The 23,562-nt window shown below is 36.3% G+C and overlaps 1 protein-coding gene across 3 annotated transcripts in view; it reads right to left on the bottom strand.

Annotated features, from left to right (window-relative positions):
• The window catches only part of MICU1 (mitochondrial calcium uptake 1), a 200,081-nt gene that overhangs the window by 121,863 nt on the left and 54,656 nt on the right, over positions 1–23,562 (bottom strand). For all 3 annotated transcript variants that reach the window (XM_027129935.1, XM_027129934.1, XM_027129936.1), the window contains one exon: positions 4,622–4,665. In XM_027129935.1, the coding sequence (XP_026985736.1) occupies positions 4,622–4,665 (44 nt within the window). The remainder of the gene's footprint in view (positions 1–4,621; positions 4,666–23,562) is intronic.

Below are 23,562 nucleotides of genomic sequence, written 5' to 3'. Positions count from 1 at the left end.
GAACTTTTACCTAGTAAGCAATTAAAAGCATTTTGTTATATTAAAGCTTTGCTTTTTAACTACAGCTCCATCTTTTTTTCTGCATATCTTTTCTATTATAAACACTGTAATTGGTATTTCCTTTTCTAGACTTTGACCATACTTTTATCCCTTTCACCTCAATGTGGCCATTTCATCTTAATTTGATTTAAATTGTTTTCCTGTTCCATTTAAACAAACATTCTTGTAAGTATCATAAAGGAGATGGGAGTAAAACACATGTTAATTCTTTCTCCCAAATTAGGAGAGATCCTAAGAGGACTGTAATTACAAGTAATGAAAAAATTCATTCCAGAGGCAGGACTTCTGAAATGTTCAGGGAGAGGTTAGGGAAAAAGGCAACTTCATAGAAAGGAAAGAATAAAAAAATCTATTTTCCAAAAAAAGAAATACATGGTGGAATGATAATGATAGACAATTAGTTTCAATGGGCAATTCACTGTTACTTAAAAGAAGAGTATGAACTTTAAAGTTTTTAGAAGAGAGAAGAGGACTACATCAAAGCTCTGGAATACTGGTATTCTTTGCTTAGAAACAATTTTACCCAGACCATGCAGTTTTCTACTATAACTTGAAAAAAAAAAGGTAGGGTTTGAGATGGAGAAAGTTGTCTATTATAGGCGATAGGAACAGAAAATACAAACCATAATTTCTATATTTGGTATGCTGAGGAAAAAAAGGAGAAGTAAGAGAAACAGGATAATGAAGGGTATAAACCACTTAAGATAAACCACACCAATACAGGACAGCAATTAACTGATTAAATGAACAAATATTTGACGATTATGTAAGATACAGGCTCCACTTAGAAATGGTGCTTTGTTTTATAGACCAATTATTGGATGATAAAGAATTAAACTCAGGAAAAAATATAGTTTTCATTAAAGAAATAATCCAAAATTCATGAAATAACTGCATTAACAAATCATAAGGAGAACGCATGGACAATGTAGGGAGAGAGTGCATTTCTAAAAAATCTGTGATATATTACCCTAAAACAAAAGCCAGACCATATTTTGTATTATCATCTATATACTAGTGCTAACACTCTATTTATAATAATTTTCAAATATCCTCTAATAGAAAATCTGAACTCTTTCAAGCTTTGAAGTTTTTAAACTTTTAAACATAGTCTGAATATTTTTACAAATATCATTTAACTATAAAATATATTCTTAAAACCAAAGGTCACTGACTATAGCTTCTTTATATTGAAATACGCCTGTGTTAGTAGATGGTAGATAGTGAAATGCATAAATGATGCAAGTGCCAATAACAAGGTACTGCAAGACTCTTCTACAAAGGAAATTGCTAAGCATCCTTAAAGGATTAGCATACATTAACATAAGGCAGTGATAAGCTCTGGAAAAAGATCTTCCCCCAAATTCAACAGCTGCTTAATCAAATTCAGTTTCACAGACTATCAGTTGAAACAGGAATGTTTCATTTACTTCTTGAGAATTTTCTAGTCAAAAAAAATAGGAGAAAAGATGACAAGTATCAAAGTAAGAAATAACTGTTCAATTATTTGTCAATATCAGTTGGGCCATTCTTTTCTACTTTGTATCTGGAGTTTGTATGAAATTCAAGTACAAATGAGAAAACACCCCAGGAAGATGATACTACTTCTACATTTGTTCTTGCTTTCAATGACAAAAGCATTAAAGTGCAATTCAACTAGAAGGCAATAAAATAAGCTAGTGTTTCTTACTGGTCAAATGATGGACTTAATTAAATGGTGTGCCTAATATTAAAACAATGGGGGAATAAGAGGATGAGAATAAATATTTCTCTAAGCAATTTATAACTAGTTCATCTTCCAAGTTGAAAAAAAAGAGAGCGAGAGAGAAAGAAAATTATCCATTAAAAAAATAAAAGTAAGTTTGAAAGGAAATTCCTCGAGGGTGTTAACTTTCTACTAATTTCTAATCATCATGCATGAAATTTACTATAATTGCCATGTACATCTGTTTTTTCAACAGGATATTATCTTAGGAGTTATATACTCTGGAAACTGCTACTCAAGAATTGAGATTTTCTGATTGGGAAAACAAAAGAGTCATGAAGATCCAAAGGAAAATAAGATCGACAGTTGAATAAGCATTGATTCTTATAATTATCGAGTGAAGAACTTGATGCATGGCAAAAATCCCTGGAAAAACTACTAAACTGATTAAACACTGAATGAAATTTGTACTCTTCATTATATAAGATTTAAGAACAGTATAGAAACTACTTTCTTAGACTTCATATGAAATAAAAATAAAAGGCAATTCATAAAGATATAAACTAGAGGTGAACTAAGTTTAAGAATCCTATTTAGGATTCCAAAACAAAACCTTAATAATATATTTGATAGAAATTAATACAGGACTTAAATGAAGAACCTGGCAAAGGAATTAAACATGCATATTACAACATGGATGAAAGGGAAATCTGTGCACTCTGCTAGGGGAACAAGCTATCTGGCTCAGGGTCACTGGCTCAGTTTTATACCTCCTTATATAAGTATCCCATTCCTCTATTTGCTTTCAGAACCCGTTCCCCTGGATGAAGTCAACTTTCATATGCCTGACTTTCATGTAGGTCATACTTTCAAAGATTATACATTAATATCCTTAAATCTTGCCTTTCCTACTCTGATTTCAGAATTTTATGCTTCAGTGCATAAACACTTGCAACTATAATCTGCTAAGATTGCCTTCCAAACATAGAAGCACTGCCATTTCTGTTTCCACAGCAAGATGGGTACACAAATACTTTAATGTTTTACTGCATTTTACTCTTGCTATTTCATAAAAATGAGTGGAAATCAAAAAAAATGCAAATGGCACAAATGATAAGAAATGTAGAGCTCATAAATTTAATACAATTGAAACAAACGTGGAGCTCATCAGTCATGCCAAAAGTTGCAAATTTTTAGGATCAAGTGGACAGGTACTGGCCAAAACAGGAAAAAATTAAACAGCACATATGAAACATGAATTACCATTAGGACTTTTATATTCGGGAGCTCTCTAGGAATGGAAATTCCCCTTTTAACATGTAAAGTTGCTGTTTAACTTGCACATATTCAACTTCTTTACATGTTTCCAGGTTTATGAGAGAGGACTGAATTCTCATGCTACTCTGGATTCCTTCAGTAGCCAAAAAAAAAAAAAAGTGATCTGTAAAATTGATTTTGCAATAAGATATTAGTGGCATAATGAGTCATACCTCCAAGAAATATGTGATTAACTGATTTTTTTCCAAGTCATCAAACATTTATTGATTACCTCTTATGTGCCAGGCATGCTCTGGACTCTGAGTGACATAAAGACAGATAAGACAGGGACCTAACCTGCCAAAGACTCTGAAATCAGACCCTGACATCAATGTCTGCAGCAACCCCTCACAAGGATAAGGTATTTTATCATACATAAAGCAGAGACACCAAGGATCAGAGAGAAGATTGTTCTGCCCCAAAGCAGAGCCAGGACTCTAAACTTGGGTCTCCTAACATCTAAATTCCCTTTCTTTTTGTTCATGCTTTCTTTTAGAATATGTGACTTTAAAAAGAGGATACCCACAGATGGAGGCACGGTGCCACCTGAATAGAAAAGGTAATTTTTAGGCTGGAAGCCTTGGCTGAGATCTCGCAGCTCTTAAGGCAGCCGTTCATTCCTTCTACTTGTGCAAAAGACCTTAGCACTTATATCTTCACCTTACCAGTACATGTAGTTTTACATAAGGATGCAGGATTGACACATTCCTGCAAGATCAGTTTCTACTAACCCTGACTTCTACCCACCTAGACCCTTGTTTGTAATCCTGCCTTTTCCAGCCACTTCATCATTTTCCTTCTGATTTCCTTCTCTTTAAGCTTTGTAGAGCCATCCCTGACTCACTCTTCTTCCTTCTGCGCTTTCTTCCTCCTCTTTAAAATTGACCTTTTACTTTTCTTTCTGACCCTGTGTAATATTTTCTTTTTCTTTTTGGAGAATTCAGCCTGAAAGGGGTAAACATGTTTAACTGACTGTTTTGAGATAATAAAATTAAAAGTTTTATTTTCTATACTAAATGATTTATTATATGATTTATTCAGGCATAAAATAAAGAACTGAAAGTAAGTATAATGCAAATTTATATGCAATTTGGGGTGCTCTTCATAATTGTTATAAAGCTGTAAGGACTTCTGTAATTTTCTAGTTAGGATTATTGCTATATACTATCAAAGCCTAAGGAAGGTCAAATCAGATAGGTGTTTTTATAAGAAGTGTAAATGTAATATTGGGGGGCTTGTTAACCTTTATAATGGCTATTGAATTAAAATTCAAATGTCAACATACACTGAATTAGCCCTTAATATATACAGCGGGTAACCCATCAGTATTACCCTATACGGAAAAACACAGAAGAGCCTTCTGCTTGATTTTTTTCTGTAGAAGCATCTGAAGGCACTTACAGGCCTCCCAATCTAAACAACTAACTTTTTTGATAAGACAAACAGGTATTCAGAAATTTCTCACAAATAATTCTAGAGGAACTTAAAAATCTTCTTAGTAAACAACAGGATATATACGTTGTATCATAGTTCACTCACCTTTCCATCAAAGCGTTTTATTGTATATTGATCCAGACCCAAGTCTGTAAAAGAGAAAAAAACAATACTTAGTCACTGATTATAACTCAGGTAAAACATATGAAATGACAGCTCTCAGTTTTGTTTCCAATCATTCAATTAAATGTACTAGATGGTTTAGCCACAACATTATTCAAAGTCCATAGAAATGAAAATTCTGTCCCACAAAGTGTCAGTGCTAAAAGATACCAACCTTTTATTTTATATATGAGAATATGAAGCTCTGAAATAAAGAGGGTAAAAGTTCATGAGCAAACCTATTCAACAGTAGAGCCAAACTAGAACCCTGGACTCTTCCCAAGGTGATGCTCTTTTCCATTACATCAAAATGATATATATTACCTCTAAACAAGGTGAGGGATATTAGTTTAATCTGAATGCATAATAATTTTTTGTATAAAGTTAAAGAGAGAAGACTTTAATATCAGAAGACATTTTGCAACACACCTAAACAGATAAATAGACCATCTCAATATTACTTTTTAAAGGTGGGTTAAGGGATTTCCCTGGTGATCCAGTGGCTAAGACTCCATGCCCCCAATGCAGGGGGAAAGGGTTTGATCCCTAGTCAGGGAACTAGATCCCACATTCCACAACTAAAGATCCTGCATGCTGCAAGTAAAGATCCCACATGCCGCAACGAAGATCCTGCGTGCTACAACTAAGACCTGGCACAGCCAGATAAATAATAAATTAATTAAATAAATAAATAATAAATAAATAAAAAATAAAGGTGGGTTAAATAATAAATTTAACCTTGGGAATCCCTAGCATTGTGAAATCCTAAGCACTATGAAAGATAAAAGCAAGTATATTAAGTGCTCCTGAGGGCTGGGATTTTCTGTCTTTGCTGACTGCTTTATCCCAGTACTTGGAACAGTGGTTGATCAATAAATACCTAAAAAAAAATTGAATGAGTAAGATACAATCCCTGCCTTGAAGAGTCACAATTTACTAAGAAAGACATATACATATAGTAATATTACAAGGAAGGATACAATGAGTTCAATAAGAGGGTGGTGTGGGAGTTTTTAAAGTGGAGAAATCAGTTCCCAATTACACTTATTTTTCTTGCATAATTACTCAGTTCTTTTCTTTCAGTTCTCATTTTATTCATGCCAGTTCAGACCCTTACCTCATTATGCCCAGAGTACTACAAAGATAGGATTATCACTGCTCCCAAAGGAAGCTTTTTGCATTTCTGCTTCCACACATTTGGTTACACACGCTCCTTATCTAAAATATGCTTCACCTTCTAGAAGCCTGCCCTGAACAAAATGAACCACTGACTGAAAAAGAAAGAGGTAAGTCAGCAAAAAGGAAAATTTAAAAACAAATCTAATTTGAAACCTCACAGATACTCAAAAAGATACCAGTCATAAAGGTAGAACATGCTTCTATGATAAGAGGACAGAAAACAAGAAAGAGTTGTAGACAATTAAAACTATGATTGCCTATCTCCCCCCTATTTCTTAATATACTGTCAAAAGATTAGGAAAAGGTTATCTCAGGATCACTGCCAAAAAGACAACAGGATGGAAAACAGAAGAGAGAATTATAGAGAAACAGAGAATACAAGATCTTATGTCATACAAGACCTTTCCTCATTCAGAAATAGGTAAGAAATAATCCATAAAGTATTACCAGAAAACTTCTCAGAGCTGAAGAGTGACACAAATTAAAAGAACTTATTTAAGCAAAATGAACAAAACCTACTTGTAATCCAGTTGTATGCTTGTAAAATTTTAGAATACCAAGAAAAAGAAAATCCTCAGAATTCCCAGAAAAAACCTTCCTAGTCCTTTAAAAAGGAATGAGAATTAGTCTAGGATCAGATATCTCATGAGTAAAATCTGGTACATCAACTAAGGGAAATATATGCTTACTAATTAGAGCAACACTGTCCAACAGAAATATAATGTGAGCAATAAATGTAAGCCACGTGTATAATTAAACATTTTCTAGGGGCTTCCCTGGTGGCACAGTTGTTGAGAATCTGCCTGACAATGCAGGGGACACGGGTTTGATCCCTGGTCCGGGAAGATCCCACATGCCACGGAGCAACTAAGTCTGTGCACCACAACTACTGAGCCTGCGAATCCACAACTACTGAGCCCACATGCCACAACTACTGAAGCCCACGTGCCTAGAGCCCATGCTCCACAATGAGAAGCCACCACAATGAGAAGCCCGTTCACTGCAACGAAGAGTAGCCCCCGCTTGGCGCAACTAGAGAAAGCCCACGCTCAGCAATGAAGACCTAACACAGCCAAAAATAAATAAATAAATAAATTTATTAAAAAAAAAATTCTAACAGCCACCTTTAAGAAAGCAAATAGAATGTATAACTGATTCACTTTGTTATAAAGCAGAAACTGACACATGATTGTAAAGCAATTATACTCTAATAAAAATGTTAAAAAGAAAGCAAATAGAAACAGGTAAAATTAACTTTAATAATATATTTTATTTAAATGAATATATCCAAAATAGCATCATTTCAACATGTAATCAATAAAAAACTTACTGAAATATTTCATATTACTTTTTACAATAAGTTTTCAAAATCTGGTGTCTATTTTACAATTATAGCACATCTCAGTTCAGACTAGCTACATTACAAGTTATTATCGTAATATCCAAAAGAACTCAAAAGTTAAAAAATATTAAAGTGATTGCTTCTGTGACATAACTGGGAGGGTGGAGAAATTGGAACAGATCTGTGTTTTTCATTAAGTGCTCTTCACTATAGTTTGGAAAATATTTTACCATGTGCATCTGCCAAATAAAGGAGGGGCATGTAAGGACAGCCTGGCATGTAGTGAGAATTCCTTCATTTAAAAGCAAATACAGGGACTTCCCTGGTGGTTCAGTGGTTAAGACGCCATGCACCCAATGCAGGAGGCCAAGGTTCGATTCTTGGTTGGGGAACTAAGATACCACATACCGCAACTAAGCCTGTGCGCTGCAACTACTGAGCTCGTGTACTCTAGAGCCCACGTGCCACAAGGAAGACCCAGAGCAGCCTAAATAAATAAATAGAAGCAAATACAGACATAAAGTAGGCCAAGAGATTCATAATTTCAAGTTGGAAGAAATGATTATTTCATCTTATTACATTTAGATTTCTTTACCTGTCAAATGAAGCAGATGGTTGGATTAGATCAATTCTTAACATTGGTTGGGGATGGAGTGTGGAAAGTGTGGATGGATTAAAGAATTCATGCTATCCTTACTCACTACTCCTCTTGAGATTCTAATAGGCCAAATTATTGGGGGAGGGAGAGTATGGAGAAAGAAAGGAAAAAACACAGCATGTGTACTTTGAAAATATAATCAAATGACTATCCTTCCATTTCTCCACCCTCATTCTTTGGGTCCCAGCTTAGAAACACTGGATGTTATGCCGTTTTTCCTAGGGTGCTTTCTATGAATCTCAGACTTCTCTTCAAAGAACTCTCACAGTCATTTAATGCTAACACTATCTCCCCCTTTTCATTAATGAGAAAGCTGACGCTCAAAAGGATTAAACGATTGTTTCTGATTTTAAGTCTAACAATCTTTTTAAATGGTGGCAGTTGCCTGTCTTTTTGAATCCATGACAAAAATAATGTAAACATGCAGAAATACTATAAGAATAGTCTCAGTTTAAGCTTCAGAGTGAATATCTAAAAGGAGGCTTATTTTAAAGATGATAGCTACTCATTTTGCCAAAAGACAAAAGTGAAACAATCAAATATGTCATTTTGATATCTATAAATTAGAGCTTAGGTAAATGGAAGCTCTATACAATTTTACTTAAGAAGTCCCAGCTATCTCTCAAAAATTTAGAGATTCATTTTTTCAGTTTAATACTAGAATTTATCCTAAAAATTGTACCCAAAGAATATTCTAAAATTTTATTAAAATAATTATATTTTCAGCTTATGTAAGTCAGCAAAAGTACAGTTCAAGTTCATCAGGTATGATAATTTTTTTTTAATCGAACTGCTGAAAACCAAAGACAAAGAAAAAAATCTTTGAAGCAGCCAGTTTAAAGTGCTGAAAGAAAAGAACTTCAACCCAGAATTCTTTATTTAGTGAAAATATTCTTCAAGAATGAAGACAAAGGGCTTCCCTGGTGGCGCAGTGGTTGAGAGTCTGCCTGCCGATGCAGGGGACACAGGTTCGTGCCCAGGTCCGAGAAGATCCCACATGCCGCGGAGCAGCTGGGCCCGTAAGCCATGGCCGCTGAGCCTCCGTGTCTGGGAGAGGCCACACAGTGAGAGGCCCGTGTACCACAAAAAAAAAAAAAAAAAAAAAAAAGTATGAAGACAAAATAAAAATGTTCTCAGATGAAGGAAAACGTAGAGGATTCATCACCATCAGAACTGCTCTAACAGATGTTCTATCCTTCAAGGCAGAAGAAAATGATACCAGAAGAAAGTATGGAACTTAAGGAATAAATAAAGAGCAACAGAAGTAGCTAATATCTAGATATATATATAACAGACTAGTTTGATGGTTGAAATAAAAACTTAAAACAATGTCTGGCAGAGTTTTCAACATATGTAGATGTAATACATATGACACTACACCATAAACTGGGGAGAAATCTTTATAGTGGTTAGATATCTATATTCCACTTGAAGTGGTAAAATTATAAATTCTCAGCAAACTGTGAAAAGTTAACTATGTATATTATAATCCCAATAGCAACCATTAAATTAAAGATACACAAAGAAGTATCGTCAAACCCCCTGCCAAAATCAATTAAAATGAAATATTAAAAAATCTTCAAATAATCTGAAAAGAAGGCAGGGAAGGGGTAAAAGAGGAACATAAAAAAGGGAAAACAAATAATAAAATTTGTTAAATTTAGGTAGACCTAAATTTAAACATATCAACAGTTACATTAAATATAAATCATCTAAACACATTAATAAAAGGTAGAAACTGTCATATTGGATAAAAAACATGATCCAACTATATGTTGTCCATAAGAAACCCATTTTAAATACAATGATATAGGTATGGTTACAAGTAACACGATGGAAAAAGATATATCATGAAAAATGAATCAAAAGAAAGACTGAGTGGCTACATAAATATCAGACTATGTGGACTTTAGAGCAAAAAATATATATATATTAGCAAGGATAAAGAGGGTCAATTATATAATGATAAGAGGGTCAATTCACCATGAAGCTAGAATAATCCTAAATGTGTATTCACCTAATAAGAGTTTCAAAATATTTGAAGCAAAAACTGATACAATGGAAAAGATAAATAGACAAATCCACAAATAAAGTCAGAGATCGACATCCTTCTCTCAATAATTGATAATTGACAGAGAAAGGAAACATAATCAGTAAGGATATGGAAGACAGAAAGATGGGCTGCCTGGGACCTGCCTGGGAAAAAGTGGGAAGGCAGGATTACAAACGGGTATGAAAACATTCTAGAGGGTGATGAATACGTTCATTATATTGATTGTGCTTATGGTTTCACTAGCATATACATGAGATTAGTATATCAAAACTCATCAAACACTTTAAATAATGCTGATATTCTATGTTAATTATACCTTAATAAATCAGTAAAAAGAAAGAGACAGTATAAACAACCAAGGAGAAGAATGGTACGTTTGAGAATATTGACAGCTTCTGTATATTAAAATTTATCAGAAACAAAATAAAAAGATGGGCCACAGACTAGGAATAAATATCTGCTATATGGCAGACTCCAATAGAGAATACACATAATACTTTTACTAATCAAAAAGAAATCAGGGCTTCCCTGGTGGCACAGTGGTTGAGAGTCCGCCTGCCGATGCAGGGGACGTGGGTTCGTGCCCCGGTCCAGGAAGATCCCACATGCCACGGAGCGGCTAGCCCGTAAGCCATGGCCGCTGAGCCTGCGCGTCCAGAGCCTGTGCTCCGCAACGGGAGAGGCCACAACAGTGAGAGGCCCGCATACCGCAAAAAAAAAAAAAAAAAAAAATCAAATAGAAAAGTGAGTAGAGAAGATAAATAGGCAATTCATACACATGGCAATGTGAACAGCCAATAAACATTTGGAGATAAGCCTTACTAGTCACTAATGAAATGCAAAACAAAACCAGATACAATAATTTCCATCAGATTGCTAAAAATTTAAGTCTGATAATACCATGTCTCGGCAGGAATGCAAAGGAGGAAACTCATACATTCCTGGAGAAAATATAAATTATTTTATCCACTCTGGGAATCAATTTGGCAATGTTTAGCAAATTTGAAGAGGGTATATCCTACAGGCCAGCAAGTCCAACTTCCAGGTATACATGTTGAAAATAACTTTTTGTAAATATGCACCAGGAGACATACAGAAGAATGTTCACTTCAGTATGGTTTACAACAGAAAAAACACTGGCATATTAGATTTTTGTTCTCAAATCTTCACTTCCTCCTCCTTGACCTCTGTGGAAAATCCCTTAACTTTGGGCTTAGCCATGTAATTTGCTTTGGCCAATGGGATACTGGCAATTATGACATGACTCAATCCTTAAAATGGACTTCTGACATTGGCTTGCTTTCTTGCACCTCTGCCAACAGTATGAGAGGATAATATCCCAGATAGCCCTTTGGTTTAAAAAGGATGAGAAACATATAGAACAAACTAACAAATCTGACAAAACCATCAAGCAGAGATGACCTAGACCAGATCAGCCAGCCCCTAGCCTATCTAAGCAAGGCCAGCTGAGATCAACAGAGCACACCCTTTGTGACCTGCAGATGCATGAGGTAAATAAATGCTTGTGTTTTATGCCACTGACATTTTATATGGCTGTTTGTTATACAGCAATAGCTGACTGACAAAATTGGAAGTGTTCATCTACATGGACATGGGTAAATTAAATACTGGCATATTTATACAAGTTTAAACAACTGATATACACAACTATATAGCAGTGAAAATAAGAGAACAACAGCTACCTGTGTCAACAAAAACACACATATAAACATAATATTTAACATATAAAAAAAGCATGGGAAACGTAGCAGCTTGAAAAGGCTAACTTATGCTACAGTAACAACTTTAAAATCTCAGTGGCTTACAACAAGGAAGGTTTTATATAGTGCTCATGCTACCTATCTATCATACTGACTACAGCTCTGCTTCACATGGTATTGAATCTGGGATCCAGGCTGACAGGGCAGCAACCTCTATTTGGAACATAGCAGAGGTAAAAGAGAACACAGCAAATCACAAACTGACTATTAAAGCTCTTGCTTGAACATAGTGTATATAGTTTCTGCTCACATTTCACTGGTCAGAGGAAATCACATGGTTAGGTCCAAACTCAGTGCTAGGAGATGAATACAATCATTCCCTGGGGAAGGACAATGGATATACGTGAATGTTATAGTCTTCATCAAGAATGATAAACACCAGGGACTTCCCTGGTGGCACAGTGGTTAAGAATCCACCTGCCAATGCAGGGGACATGGGTTCAAGTCCAGGAAGATCCCACATGCCAGGGAGCAAGTAAGCCTGTGCACCACAGCTACTAAGCCTGCGCTCTAGAGCCCACAAGCCACAACTAGTGAAGCCCCCGTGCCACAACTACTGAAGCCCATGTGCCTAGAGCCCGTGCTCCGCAACGAGAAGCCTGAGCACCACAATGAAAAGTAGTGCCCGCTCACTGCAACTAGAGAAAGCCTGCACAGATCAACGAAGACCCAATGCAGCCAAATATAAAAATAAATAAATAAATAAGAATGATAAACACCAAATTAAGGACAGTGGTATCAGGAACCAGGGGCAGAGACCCTTATTTCTTACTATAAGAAACCCTTGTTTCTTATTATTCCACAAGAAGTCAGCAAATATTTTTTTGTAAAAGGCCAGATAGTAAATATTTTAGGCTTTGTGGGCCACTTATAGTCTCTATTGGAACTCCTCAACTCTACTATCATAGTACAAAAGCTGCCATGGACAATACATAATGAATGACTTCCAATAAAACTCTTTTTATGGACACTGAAATTTGAGTTTCATGTAATTTTCAGGCAGCACAAAATATTCCTCATGTGATTTATTTTTTTTAATGTAAAAAATATTCTCTGCTCATGGGCCATGCAGAAACAGGGAAGTTCACTGTAGCTGACCAACACCTCCTCTATACTCAGCATCACTGCAGGAAATTAAAATAAAGGATACATGCACCCCAATGTTCACTGCAGCACTATTTACAATAGCCAAGTCACGGAAACAACCTAAATATCCAACGATAGATGAGTGGATAAAGAAGATGTGGTACATATATACAATGGAATACTACTCAGCCATAAAAAGGAACAAAATTGGGTCATCTGTAGAGATGTGGATGGACCTAGAGTCTGTCATACAGATTGAAGTAAGCCAGAAAGAGAAAAACAAATATCGTGTATTAACATATATATGTGGAATAAAATGGTATAGATGAACCTATTTGTAGGGCAGGATTAGAGACGCAGACGTACAGAACGGACATGTAGACACAGGGAGGGAAGGGGAGGGTGGGACGAATTGGGATATTAGGTTTGACATAAATACACTACCATGTTTAAAATACACAGCTAGTGGGAACCTGCTGTATAGCACAGGGAGTGCAGCTCGGCGCTCTGTGACAACCTAGATGGGTGGGGTGGGGGTGGTGGTTGGAGGGAGGTCCAAGAGGGAGGGGATATAGGTATACATATAGGTGATTCATGTCACTGTACAGCAGAAAGTAACACAACATTGTAAAGTAATTTTACTCCAATAAAAATTTTTTTTAATAAAATAAAAGTAGAAGACAAGGTTCTTGTATGGAAGGAACTTACCTTGTTGGGGCAAAAACATTAGAACAAAATTGTTTCAAAAATACATTCATTGTATATACTTTCATGTGTTTCTTGTTACTTAATAGTGCCCTTTCATTTCAGCTTAAAGAAGTCCCTTTCACATTTCTTGTAAGGCCAGTCTAGTGATAAAAAATTCCTTTAGCTTTTGCTTGTCTGGAAAACTCTCTCTCCTTCAATTCTGAACGGCAACTTTGCTGGGTAAAGTATTCTTGGCTGGCATTTTTTTCTTTCAGTACTTTGAACATACCATGCCACTCCCTCTGGCTTACAAAGTTTCTGCTGAAAAATCTGCTGATAGTCTTATAAGGGTTCCCTTGTATGTAACAAGTTGTTTGTCTCTTCTTGCTTGCAAGGAGTCTCTCCTTGCCTTTAACTTTTAACACTTTAATTATGTGTCTTGGTGTGGGTCTCTTTGGGTTCATCTTTTTTAGAATTTCCTGGGCTCCTGGATCTGAACGTCTGTTTCCTTCCCCAGGTTAGAGGAGTTTTCAGACATTATTTCTTCAAGTAAGTTTTCTACCCCTTTCTCTTTTCTCCTTCTGGAACCCCCATAATGTGACTGTTGGTCTGTTGATGTTTTCCCATAAGTCCCTTAAGCTGTCTTGACTCTTTTTCTTTTTTTCTTTTTGCTGCTCTGACTGGATAAGTTCCACTGTCCTCAAGTTCACTGATCCTTTCTTTCACTTCATCTAGTCTGCTATTGAACCTCTCTACTGTATTTTTCAGTTCAGTTATTGTTTTTCCATTCTGTGGCTTCTATTTGGTACTTTCATGTATTTTCTATCTCTCTGTTGAAATTCTCACTTTATTCATGCATTGTTCCTGTGAGCTTGCTAAGCATTTTTATGACCATTATTTTGAACTCTTTATCAAGTAAGTCACTTATCTCAATTTTATTAAGGTCTTTTTTTGAGGTTTTATCTTGTTCTTTTGTTCGGAACATATTCCTCTATTTCTTCACTTTTTGTAACTGAGTTGGTTTCTAGGCATTAGATAAAACAGCCACCTCTCCCAGTCTTGAAGGAGTGGCCTCGTGGGGAAGCTGAACCTTATCATTCAACCCCGCCCTAGCTCTTGGTTGTCCCTCAAGCCTCTGTGATTGTCCAAGTAGCCTACTTTATTCTTGGAGGCTCCCAGTAGTTGAGGCTCCTACTTTGCTCTTAGAGGCTCCCAGTAGTGCCAAGAGCCATCAGTGTCCCAACGGGGAGGATCCCAGTCAGCACCTAGATTCAGGCTGACTAGAAGCCAGACCCTCAGGCAGCAGTTTTTAAAGTATGCAAATAAACTTCTTTCAGGAGAAGGCTGGGAGATGAGTGTTTGTTTGATTCCTCTACACTGAGCCCTGGGGTGATAGCCAGTTAAGAACTGTTACTTTGTTTGCTACCACCTATGGAATCCATGAACACAAGCCCCACTGGTCACCAGAGCCAAGCTATCAAGGGATGTGTCCTCTGGGTGGCAGCCACAAAAGCTGGGGAGCCAGACATGTACACAAGCTCCTTTTTCATAGATACCAGCAACCTGGGTCAGGGCAGAGGGAGGGCACAAAAATGATGCTCACTGGCCTCCCCAGTCTCTGGAGAAGACTGTAGTCAGACCATAGATATGTGTTTAATTAGAAGCCTGCCCCTCAGGCCACAGCTATAAAGATAAGTTAATAAGCCTCTTTTACAGAACAACTGGGGTATATTTCATGCTGGTTATCTGTGCTGTGCCCTGGGAATGGGATAACCAGTTAAGAATTGTTTCTCCATTTGTTACAGTCCTACGGGACCCCAGAACGTAAGCCCCAGTGGCCACCAGAGCCAAGTGATCAAGGGATGTGTCCTGGGCGCCAGCTGCAAAAGTCAGTACGCCAGACATGTACACAAATTCCCTTCTGGGAGATACCAGTGACCTCAAGCAAGGCAGAAAGATACACAAAGATGGCTCCCACTGGCCTCTGCAGTCTTCGGAGAGTATTTCAGCAGACATTCAGATGTGTTTTAAACCAGAAGCCTGCCCCTTAGGCCAAAGGCTCAAGGCAAGCAAATGGGCCTCTTTCACAGAAACACTGGAGGTGTGTTTCAGTCTGCTGTCTCTGTGCTGTGCCCTGATGGTGGTAGCCAGTTAAGAATGGTTTCTCTGTTACAGAGCCCACCAGCCTGTCTTTGGAGAATATTTCAGTAGGCCCCTAGATATGTGTTAAATTAGATGTCTGCCCCTCAGGCCAATGCTTTAAGATAAGCAAAGAGGTCTCTTTCACAGAAAGACTGGGCACTTTCACTCAGCTGCCTTTGCACTGGGCCCTGTGGGGCAGCCGGGCATGAGCACTCTATGCTCCCCAGCCTTGTGGGTCTTGTAGATGCAAGCCTCTTTGGCTTTCAAACCTAGATGCTCTGGGGGCTCATCTCTCAGGTGTAGGTCTCAAAAGCTGGCATGCCAGATTGAGGTTCAAACCTCCTGCTCCTCAGGTAGAAGCTCAGGTCTGTGAGTTCTCTCCTGACCACTGGTTACTGTAACAGGGGTAGAGTTTATGGTGAAATTGTGTCTCGGCCTCTTCTATCTGTTTGGTTTTGGGTTTTTTATCATTTGCCTGATGTGTAGGAGTTGTAGGTTTGGTGTGTCTGTGGGAGGAGGGGAGCTCAGGATCCTCCTACAACACCACCTTGAACCAAAACCACTGTATATAATCGAGTGTAAAATTATGTGTCTCAAACTAAAAGCGCTCTAGTAAGAGTATCACTAAGGGCATGACTCATCCTAGAGAGAATATGGAGTCCAGGACAAGTAAATCACAGTATGATCTGTGTTTCCCCTTTTCACATCCTTTTCGTCTTCCATGAGACAAAATCAGATCAAGATGAATAGGTCAGCCAGTGGGATATGGTGGAAAGGAAACAGAGATCCTCTTTGCTCTGACGAAAGCTCAAGTATGCTTTGCTCTGACAAAAGCTTAAGTTTTTCTATATAGTACTTTAAAAGCTCTCCCCATGCTGCTGCTTCTCCAAGTCATTGGCTAGCTATGCAAAACTGGTTACTACAAGCAGCACGACCCAGAGCTTGAAGCAACTGCCTTATCCACTATATCCAGAGACTTTGATGATACTAAGATTGCACAGAAAGGGAGATGAGATGTATTCCAGTCATACACTATATATATTTTTTCCTTTTAATGTCCTTCTTACTTACCTATGGCTACTCTAAATTCTTTTGGTATTCAGTACAAAATTATTCTTAATCAGCTTGTTACTGAAATTCATCAGCACTCCACTCATTTAAAAACTGCTTAATTTTAGGGCTTTGTGATTATTTTTGAACTGTTCTAAAACCAAAACTTACAAGTTTAGATCTGTTAGGTATCCTGGGATACGGTATGTGTGAAAGACATGACAAAACAAAGTTGAAATATGAGCTACTGGCTAGAGTCCAGCCATCTGATGATAGAAAATCAAATTACAATTTGAATTACAGCCTCACTCTTTTCTTTATTTCAACTCACATGGGAATAATACATATTTTTACTTCTGCTACATCAACATTTGTGGAAATCTGTGTTCATGAGCAAACAAAAATGAAGCCAAATTTTCCATTAAATCTCATTTTAATATACTACAATTTTCCCTCATGATTATTATCTTAAAAGAAAAGCAATCATTCATTATTCTGGCTTTTTATGAAAACCAGAAATGTGCTTGGTATATTAGACATTTAGTAACTATTCTGTCCATGTGACAGGTCTTTCAATAATTAAAAAAACAAAATTACAAAGTTAAATGCCAAAATGTGTGTAAGCAATTAGAGTATATAATGATTTCCACAGGAAAAAAACAAAAACTTCCTTAAATGTCCAGATAATCTTTAGTAAACTACCTAAAGTGTTGCTTCATTTTCACTGTCACACTGGAAGCAAAGTACAGTTTTATTTAAAGTTACTGTTACATATTAGATTTCATCTGGTTTTAGAAATAATTTGACAAGTACAAAATATTTTACCATCATAAAACCCAGGAATATATCTTGCAATCCTTTTTTCTGTCTTACACACAAGTCTTCTTTAATCCTTCCTTCCACATGTCACAAAACAAGGTGCTAAAACTAATTCAAAAGGCTCAAAATCTAAAATTCAATGCAATTAATGAAAACTTTATATACCTTCTTTCTGATTATAAAAGATTGTATACTCTATAAAGGAAGAAATTTTTGTCTGTTTTATTCATTCCTGCATGCCCTGCACATAAAATAGTGTCTAACCCATAGCAGAGCTAATTGATCAATACTTGTTGAATGAATGCATGTGAAGTTTATTAGAAAATAAAGGAACAAGGAATAGTCAAAGAAGAATAAAATAATTCCTCAAAATTTCAACATTCAGAGAGTTAATATTTTGGTATATTCTCTTTCAGCTGCTTTCTACATATTTTCTACATGGTGGAAATACAAAATATAGAGGAACATATTAAATGACACCATGGACATACAATCAGTAAAATCCAAAATGTGGGAAATTCTAGAATATAAATGACTTACATTCTTTCACAAATAAATGATGTACAGTTTGAGTTTCAAAAGTAGAGAGCCAGTGCAGGAGGACCAGAAAAAGTGAAACAGGAAAGGAAGGAAAGCCAGTTCAAGGGTGTGTCATTGAGCTGATTACTGCTGTAGAAAACTAGGGCTCAATACTCCTTAGCCCACCCAAGAAACCATGTAGTTTGTATCCTCAGAATTGACCATCCAAGACAGTGGAGAGGAGAGTATTTATGCACCAAGTCTCAACAAAGAGTAAAGTCCTTTATACCTCTGTATGTGTGCACGTGCCAACACGGTTGAGCAGGCTCCCGAAGGGGACCCATGCTATAGCAGTAGAGATGCTCTATAGCAGAAACAAGAGACACATAGTGTAGCTGAGGGTCTTTCCTGTTAGGCTGTATCTCTATCCTGATAAATGCTGCAGCAACAATCTAAGCAAAAGGTAAAAGGTGGGCTGAGAGATGTGAAACAAGGCATAAAACTGGTCTTGCTTAATGGCAAGGAAAAAATGGCAAGAAGAAAAAGAGAGAGAAAAACCCATAAAGAAAGACTGAGGAGATATCAAACATACTGTGTGGCCATTTTTGGAGGTTGATTTGAATAAATCAACTGTAAACAATATATTTCAGATAGGGAAATTTGAACGATGCCTAGATATTTGCTATTAAGAAATTACTGTAATATTTTAAAATTATTGTTATTACTGGTACTACTGTTTTTTTTTTAAAAGTACTTATCTTTTGGAGACACATACAGAGGTGTCTTTAAAATTGCTTTAAATTGGCTTTAAAACAATCTGGGGTGAGGAGAGGAAGTAAAAAGGTTATAGATGAAATAAGATTGGCCACGTGTTCATAGCTGTTGAATCTAAGTGACAGGTACATATGGGTTCATTATACTACTCTCTGTACTTTCTATGTTTGAAAATTTCCCTAAGAAAAAAATTTAAATATACGGCAAATTTCCTGCACCTTTGAAGATTTCATTTTTCCTAGAGATATATGAATGTTAATAAACATGGGCAGGGGCTTCCCTGGTGGTGCAGTGGTTGAGAATCTGCCTGCCAATGCAGGGGACACGGGTTCGAGCCCTGGTCTGGGAAGATCCCACATGCCGCGGAGCAACTGGGCCCGTGAGCCACAACTACTGAGCCTGCGCATCTGGAGCCTGTGCTCCGCAGCAAGAGAGGCCGCGACAGTGAGAGGCCTGCGCACCGCGATGAAGAGTGGCCCCCGCTTGCCACAAGTAGAGAAAGCCCTCGCACAGAAACGAAGACCCAACACAGCCAAAGATAAATAAATAAATTTATATTAAATAAATAAAAAAATAAAAATAAACATGGGCAAAACATTATAAATTCCTTGGTTAGAAAACACCAAAACTGTTTCTGGTTCCCCAAGCTCACATTGTTATTTCACATGTCTGTATTTCTGACCACACAGTTTACTCACTCTGAGTGATGCCCACACAATTTACTCACTCTGAGTGATGCCTCTGCCCGCTCGTGTATACAATGATAATAATATAATAATATAATAATAACTATTATTATTCACTTTTTGAAACCCATCTCAAATGCCACCCCCTTTAGGATGCCTTCCTTATAATGCATAGTTTCTTTTTCATAGCCTACTACTGTAACATATATGATTGATTCTCACTAATTGTGAGAGTTATGTTCTATAAAGTTGCCATGAACAAAGAATCAGTGAATACTGACCTATTACTCCTAGGGGAAATACAGGGTTAGGTTCCTATGATCCTCTGGTCACAAGTTTTTTTTTAAACCAATCAATACATAACCTTATTTTATGTGTTTTTTTTTAGAGACACCTTTTTTCCTCTCCGCTCCTTCCATACATATTTGATATATCTATATATATATTTGATTCATTCTTTCTCTCTATATATCCTTGATTAATTAACAATGAACTCACGGCCAACTCAAGCCTGAAGAAAGCTTATCTCACACACATATTTTCTCCTTAAAGCACATTATAGCCTTCTTATGTTTAAGAACACTAGACAGCACATCGATACTACATGGAGCAGGGGGAAGAGGGACAGCAATCACCAAGATAAAGCACAAAAATTCTAAAAACATGGCACTAAATAAACAAAGCAAAGGACACATATGAAAGCTGAAACAAAAAGGCAGAGCATTACTTTGTTTGACCTCAGCTGGGAACATGTGACTCAGCTGAGTGACTCAAGCTTTTTGCTGCACTGCACATAACCACAGATGACTGCAAAAGTACCATTAAGTACTGATTATGGGGTTACAAGTAAGTTTTAGTGAGCATGCAAATTTGCAAATACAAAATTTGCAAATAATGAGAACTGACTATATATTCTTTATTCCCTTTTTAAATTGAGGTGAAATTCAAATAACATAAAATAACCATTTTAAAGTGTCCAGTTCAGTGGCATTTAGTACACTCATAGTGTTGCATAACTACCACCTCTACCTAGTTCCAAAATACTTTCATCACTCTAAAACAAAAATAAAAACAAAAAAACCCACCTTGTATCCATTAAGCAGTCAGTCCTCATTCCCCCAACCCAGCTGCTGGCAACCAACAATGTGCTTTCTGTCTCTATGGATTTATCTAGATATTTCATACAAATGAAATCATATACCAATATAAAATAAAAATAAAAAAAAAGAAATCATATGATATGTGGCCTTTTGTGCCTAGTTCAGGGTTCATCCACATTTGAATAATATTCCACTGTACGTATGTATCACAATTTGTTTATCCATTCATCTGTTAAAGGACATTTAGGATGTTTCTACTTTTTGGGTATTGTGAATAGTGCTACTATGAACATTCATATACAAGGACTTGTTTGAATACCTGTTTTCAATTCTTTTGGGTTTATACTAGTAGTGCAATTGTTGGGTCATATGGTAACTTTTTACTTACATTTCTGAGAAATTGTTTTTCATAGTGGCTGCACCATTTTACATTCTCACCAGCAACGTATGAGGGCTTCAATCTCTCCACATCTTTACCAACACTTGTTTGCTTTTAAATTAGAGCCAACCTGTGAGATGGTATATCCTGGTTCTGATTTGGATTTCTCTCATGACTAATGACATTAAGTATCTTTTCATCTGCTTACTGGCTATCTGTATATCTTATTTGGAGAAATGTTTATTCAAGTCCTTTGCCCATTTGTTAATTTCTTGTTAAGTTGTTAGAGTTCTTTTTCACTTCTGGCAGTTTGTGTATTACTAGGAATTTGTTTCATCTAGGTAATCCAATTTGTTGGAATATAATTGTTCACAGTATTCTCTTATAATCCTTTTTATTTCTGTAAAGTAGGTAGTAATGTCCCCACTTTCATTTCTGACTTTAGTTATTGGCTTCTTTTCTCTTTTTTTCTTAGTCAGTCTACCTAAATGTTTCTCAATTTTGTTGATCTTTTCAGAGAACCAACTTTCTGTTTCATTGATTCTATTGTTTTCTATTCTCCATTTCATTTATCTCTGCATTAACTTTCATTATTTCCTTATTTCAGCTATCTTCGGGTTTTGTTTGCTCTTTTTTTTTTTTAAGTTCCATAAGGTGTAAAGTTAGGAAAGTGATTTGAGAACTTTCTTCTTTTTATTTTATTTTATTTACTTTTAAATTTATTTATTATTTTATTTATTTATTTTTGGCTGTGTTGGGTCTTTGTTGCGGTGCATGGGCTTCTCATTGTGGAGCACAGGCTCTAGGTGTGTGGGCTTCAGTAGTTGTGGCACGGGGGCTCAGTAGTTGTGGCTTGCGGGCTCTAGAGCACAGGCTCAGCAGTTGTGGCACACGGGCTTAGTTGCTCTGTGGCATGTGGGATCTTCCCGGACCAGGGTTCAAACCCATGTCCCCTGCATTGGCAGGTGGATTCTTAACCACTGCGCCACCAGGGAAGCCCTATTCTTGGTGTTTACAGCTATAAGTTTCCCTCTGACCACTGCTTTTGCAGCATCACATCAGTTTTGTTAAGTTCTGTTTTCTTTTTCATTCATCTCAAAGTATTTTTTAATTTCTCTTGTGATTTCTTCTTTGAGCCATTGGTTGTTTAAGAATGTATTATTTTATTTTCACATATTCATAAATTTTCTATTTTTCCTTCTGTTATTGATGGATAGTTTCATTCTGTTGTGATCAGAAAAGATATTTTGTATGAGTTTAATCTTTTAAAATTTATTAAGATTTGTTTTGTAGCCTAACATATGGTCTATCTGTCTATTCCGGAAAATATTTGATGTGTGCTTGAGAAGAAATGTATTCTAACGCTCGAGTAGAGTGTTCTATGCATGTCTATTAGGTTTAGTTGGTTTACAGTGTTAAGTCTTCTATTTCTTTAAAGACCTTCTGTCTAAATGTTCTGTTCATTGCTGAAAAAGGGTTATGAAGTCTCCAACCATTATTGTAGAACTATTTCTCCCTTCAATTCTGTCAGCCTTTCACATATTTTGGGGTCTTTCATTTGGTGGGTATATATATTTAGCATTGTTATAACTACTTAATGAACTGACCCTTTTATCAATACACAATGTCCTTCTTTGTCTCTTGCAACAATTTCTTACTTAAAGTCTATTTTGTCTGATATAAGTATAGTCACCTCAACTCTCTTTTGGTTACTATTTGTACCCTTCATTTCCAACCTATTTGTACTCTTTCATTTTCAACCTATTTGTGTCTTGGATCTAAAGTGAGTTTCCTGTAGACAATATAGAATTAGATCATATTTTCTTCTCCTGTCAATCTCTGTCTTTTAACTGGTGAGTATACTTTTATATTTAAAGTGATTAAGGATAAGAAAGCACTTGCTTCTTCTATCTTGTTATCTGTTTTCTATATGTCATATCTTTTTTTGTCCCTCGATTCCTCCAATCTTGCCTTCTTTTGTGTTTGATTGATTTTTTTCTAGTGTACTATTTCTATTCCCTCCTCAATTCCTTTTCTGTATATTTTTTAGTTATTTTCTTAGTGGTTAACCTGAGGAGTACAATTAACATTTTAAATTGAAAATAATCTAGTTTGAATCAACATTAACATATTTAAATTGTTGTTTTACAAATTTGTCTTTTAAACCATACAGGAAAAAAAAGATTGTTAAAAACCAAAAACAAACCAATACTGATATCTCCCTATGTAGTTACCTTTACTGGTCTTTATCATTTTAAATTTTTCTTTGTATGACTTTGGTTACTATCCAGTATACTTTCATTTCACCCTAAAGGATTTCATTTAGCATTTCTTACAGGGAATGTCTACTAGCAACAAACTTCCTCCACTTCTGATTATCTAGAAATGTCTTCATTTCTCCTTCTGGGACTCCTAATATGCATATGTTGGTACACTTGATATTGTCCCACAAGTATCTTAGGCTCTATTCATTTTTATTCATTCTTCTTGCTCTGCTCCTCAGACTGGACATCAATTGACCTATCTCCAAGTTTCTGGTCCTTTTATCTTTCTGCTCAAATCTGTGTTGAACTCTTTCAGTAAATTTTTCATTTCATCTACTTTCCTTTTCAGCTCAATAATTTCTACT

The sequence above is a fragment of the Aethalodelphis obliquidens genome, unplaced genomic scaffold (assembly GCF_003676395.1).
Source record: "Aethalodelphis obliquidens isolate GAN/ISIS:26980383/991018 unplaced genomic scaffold, ASM367639v1 scaffold37, whole genome shotgun sequence".
NCBI lineage: Eukaryota > Metazoa > Chordata > Mammalia > Artiodactyla > Delphinidae > Aethalodelphis > Aethalodelphis obliquidens.
Note: the sequence above shows the minus strand (reverse complement) of the source record. Positions and strands in the feature narration are given on the sequence as shown.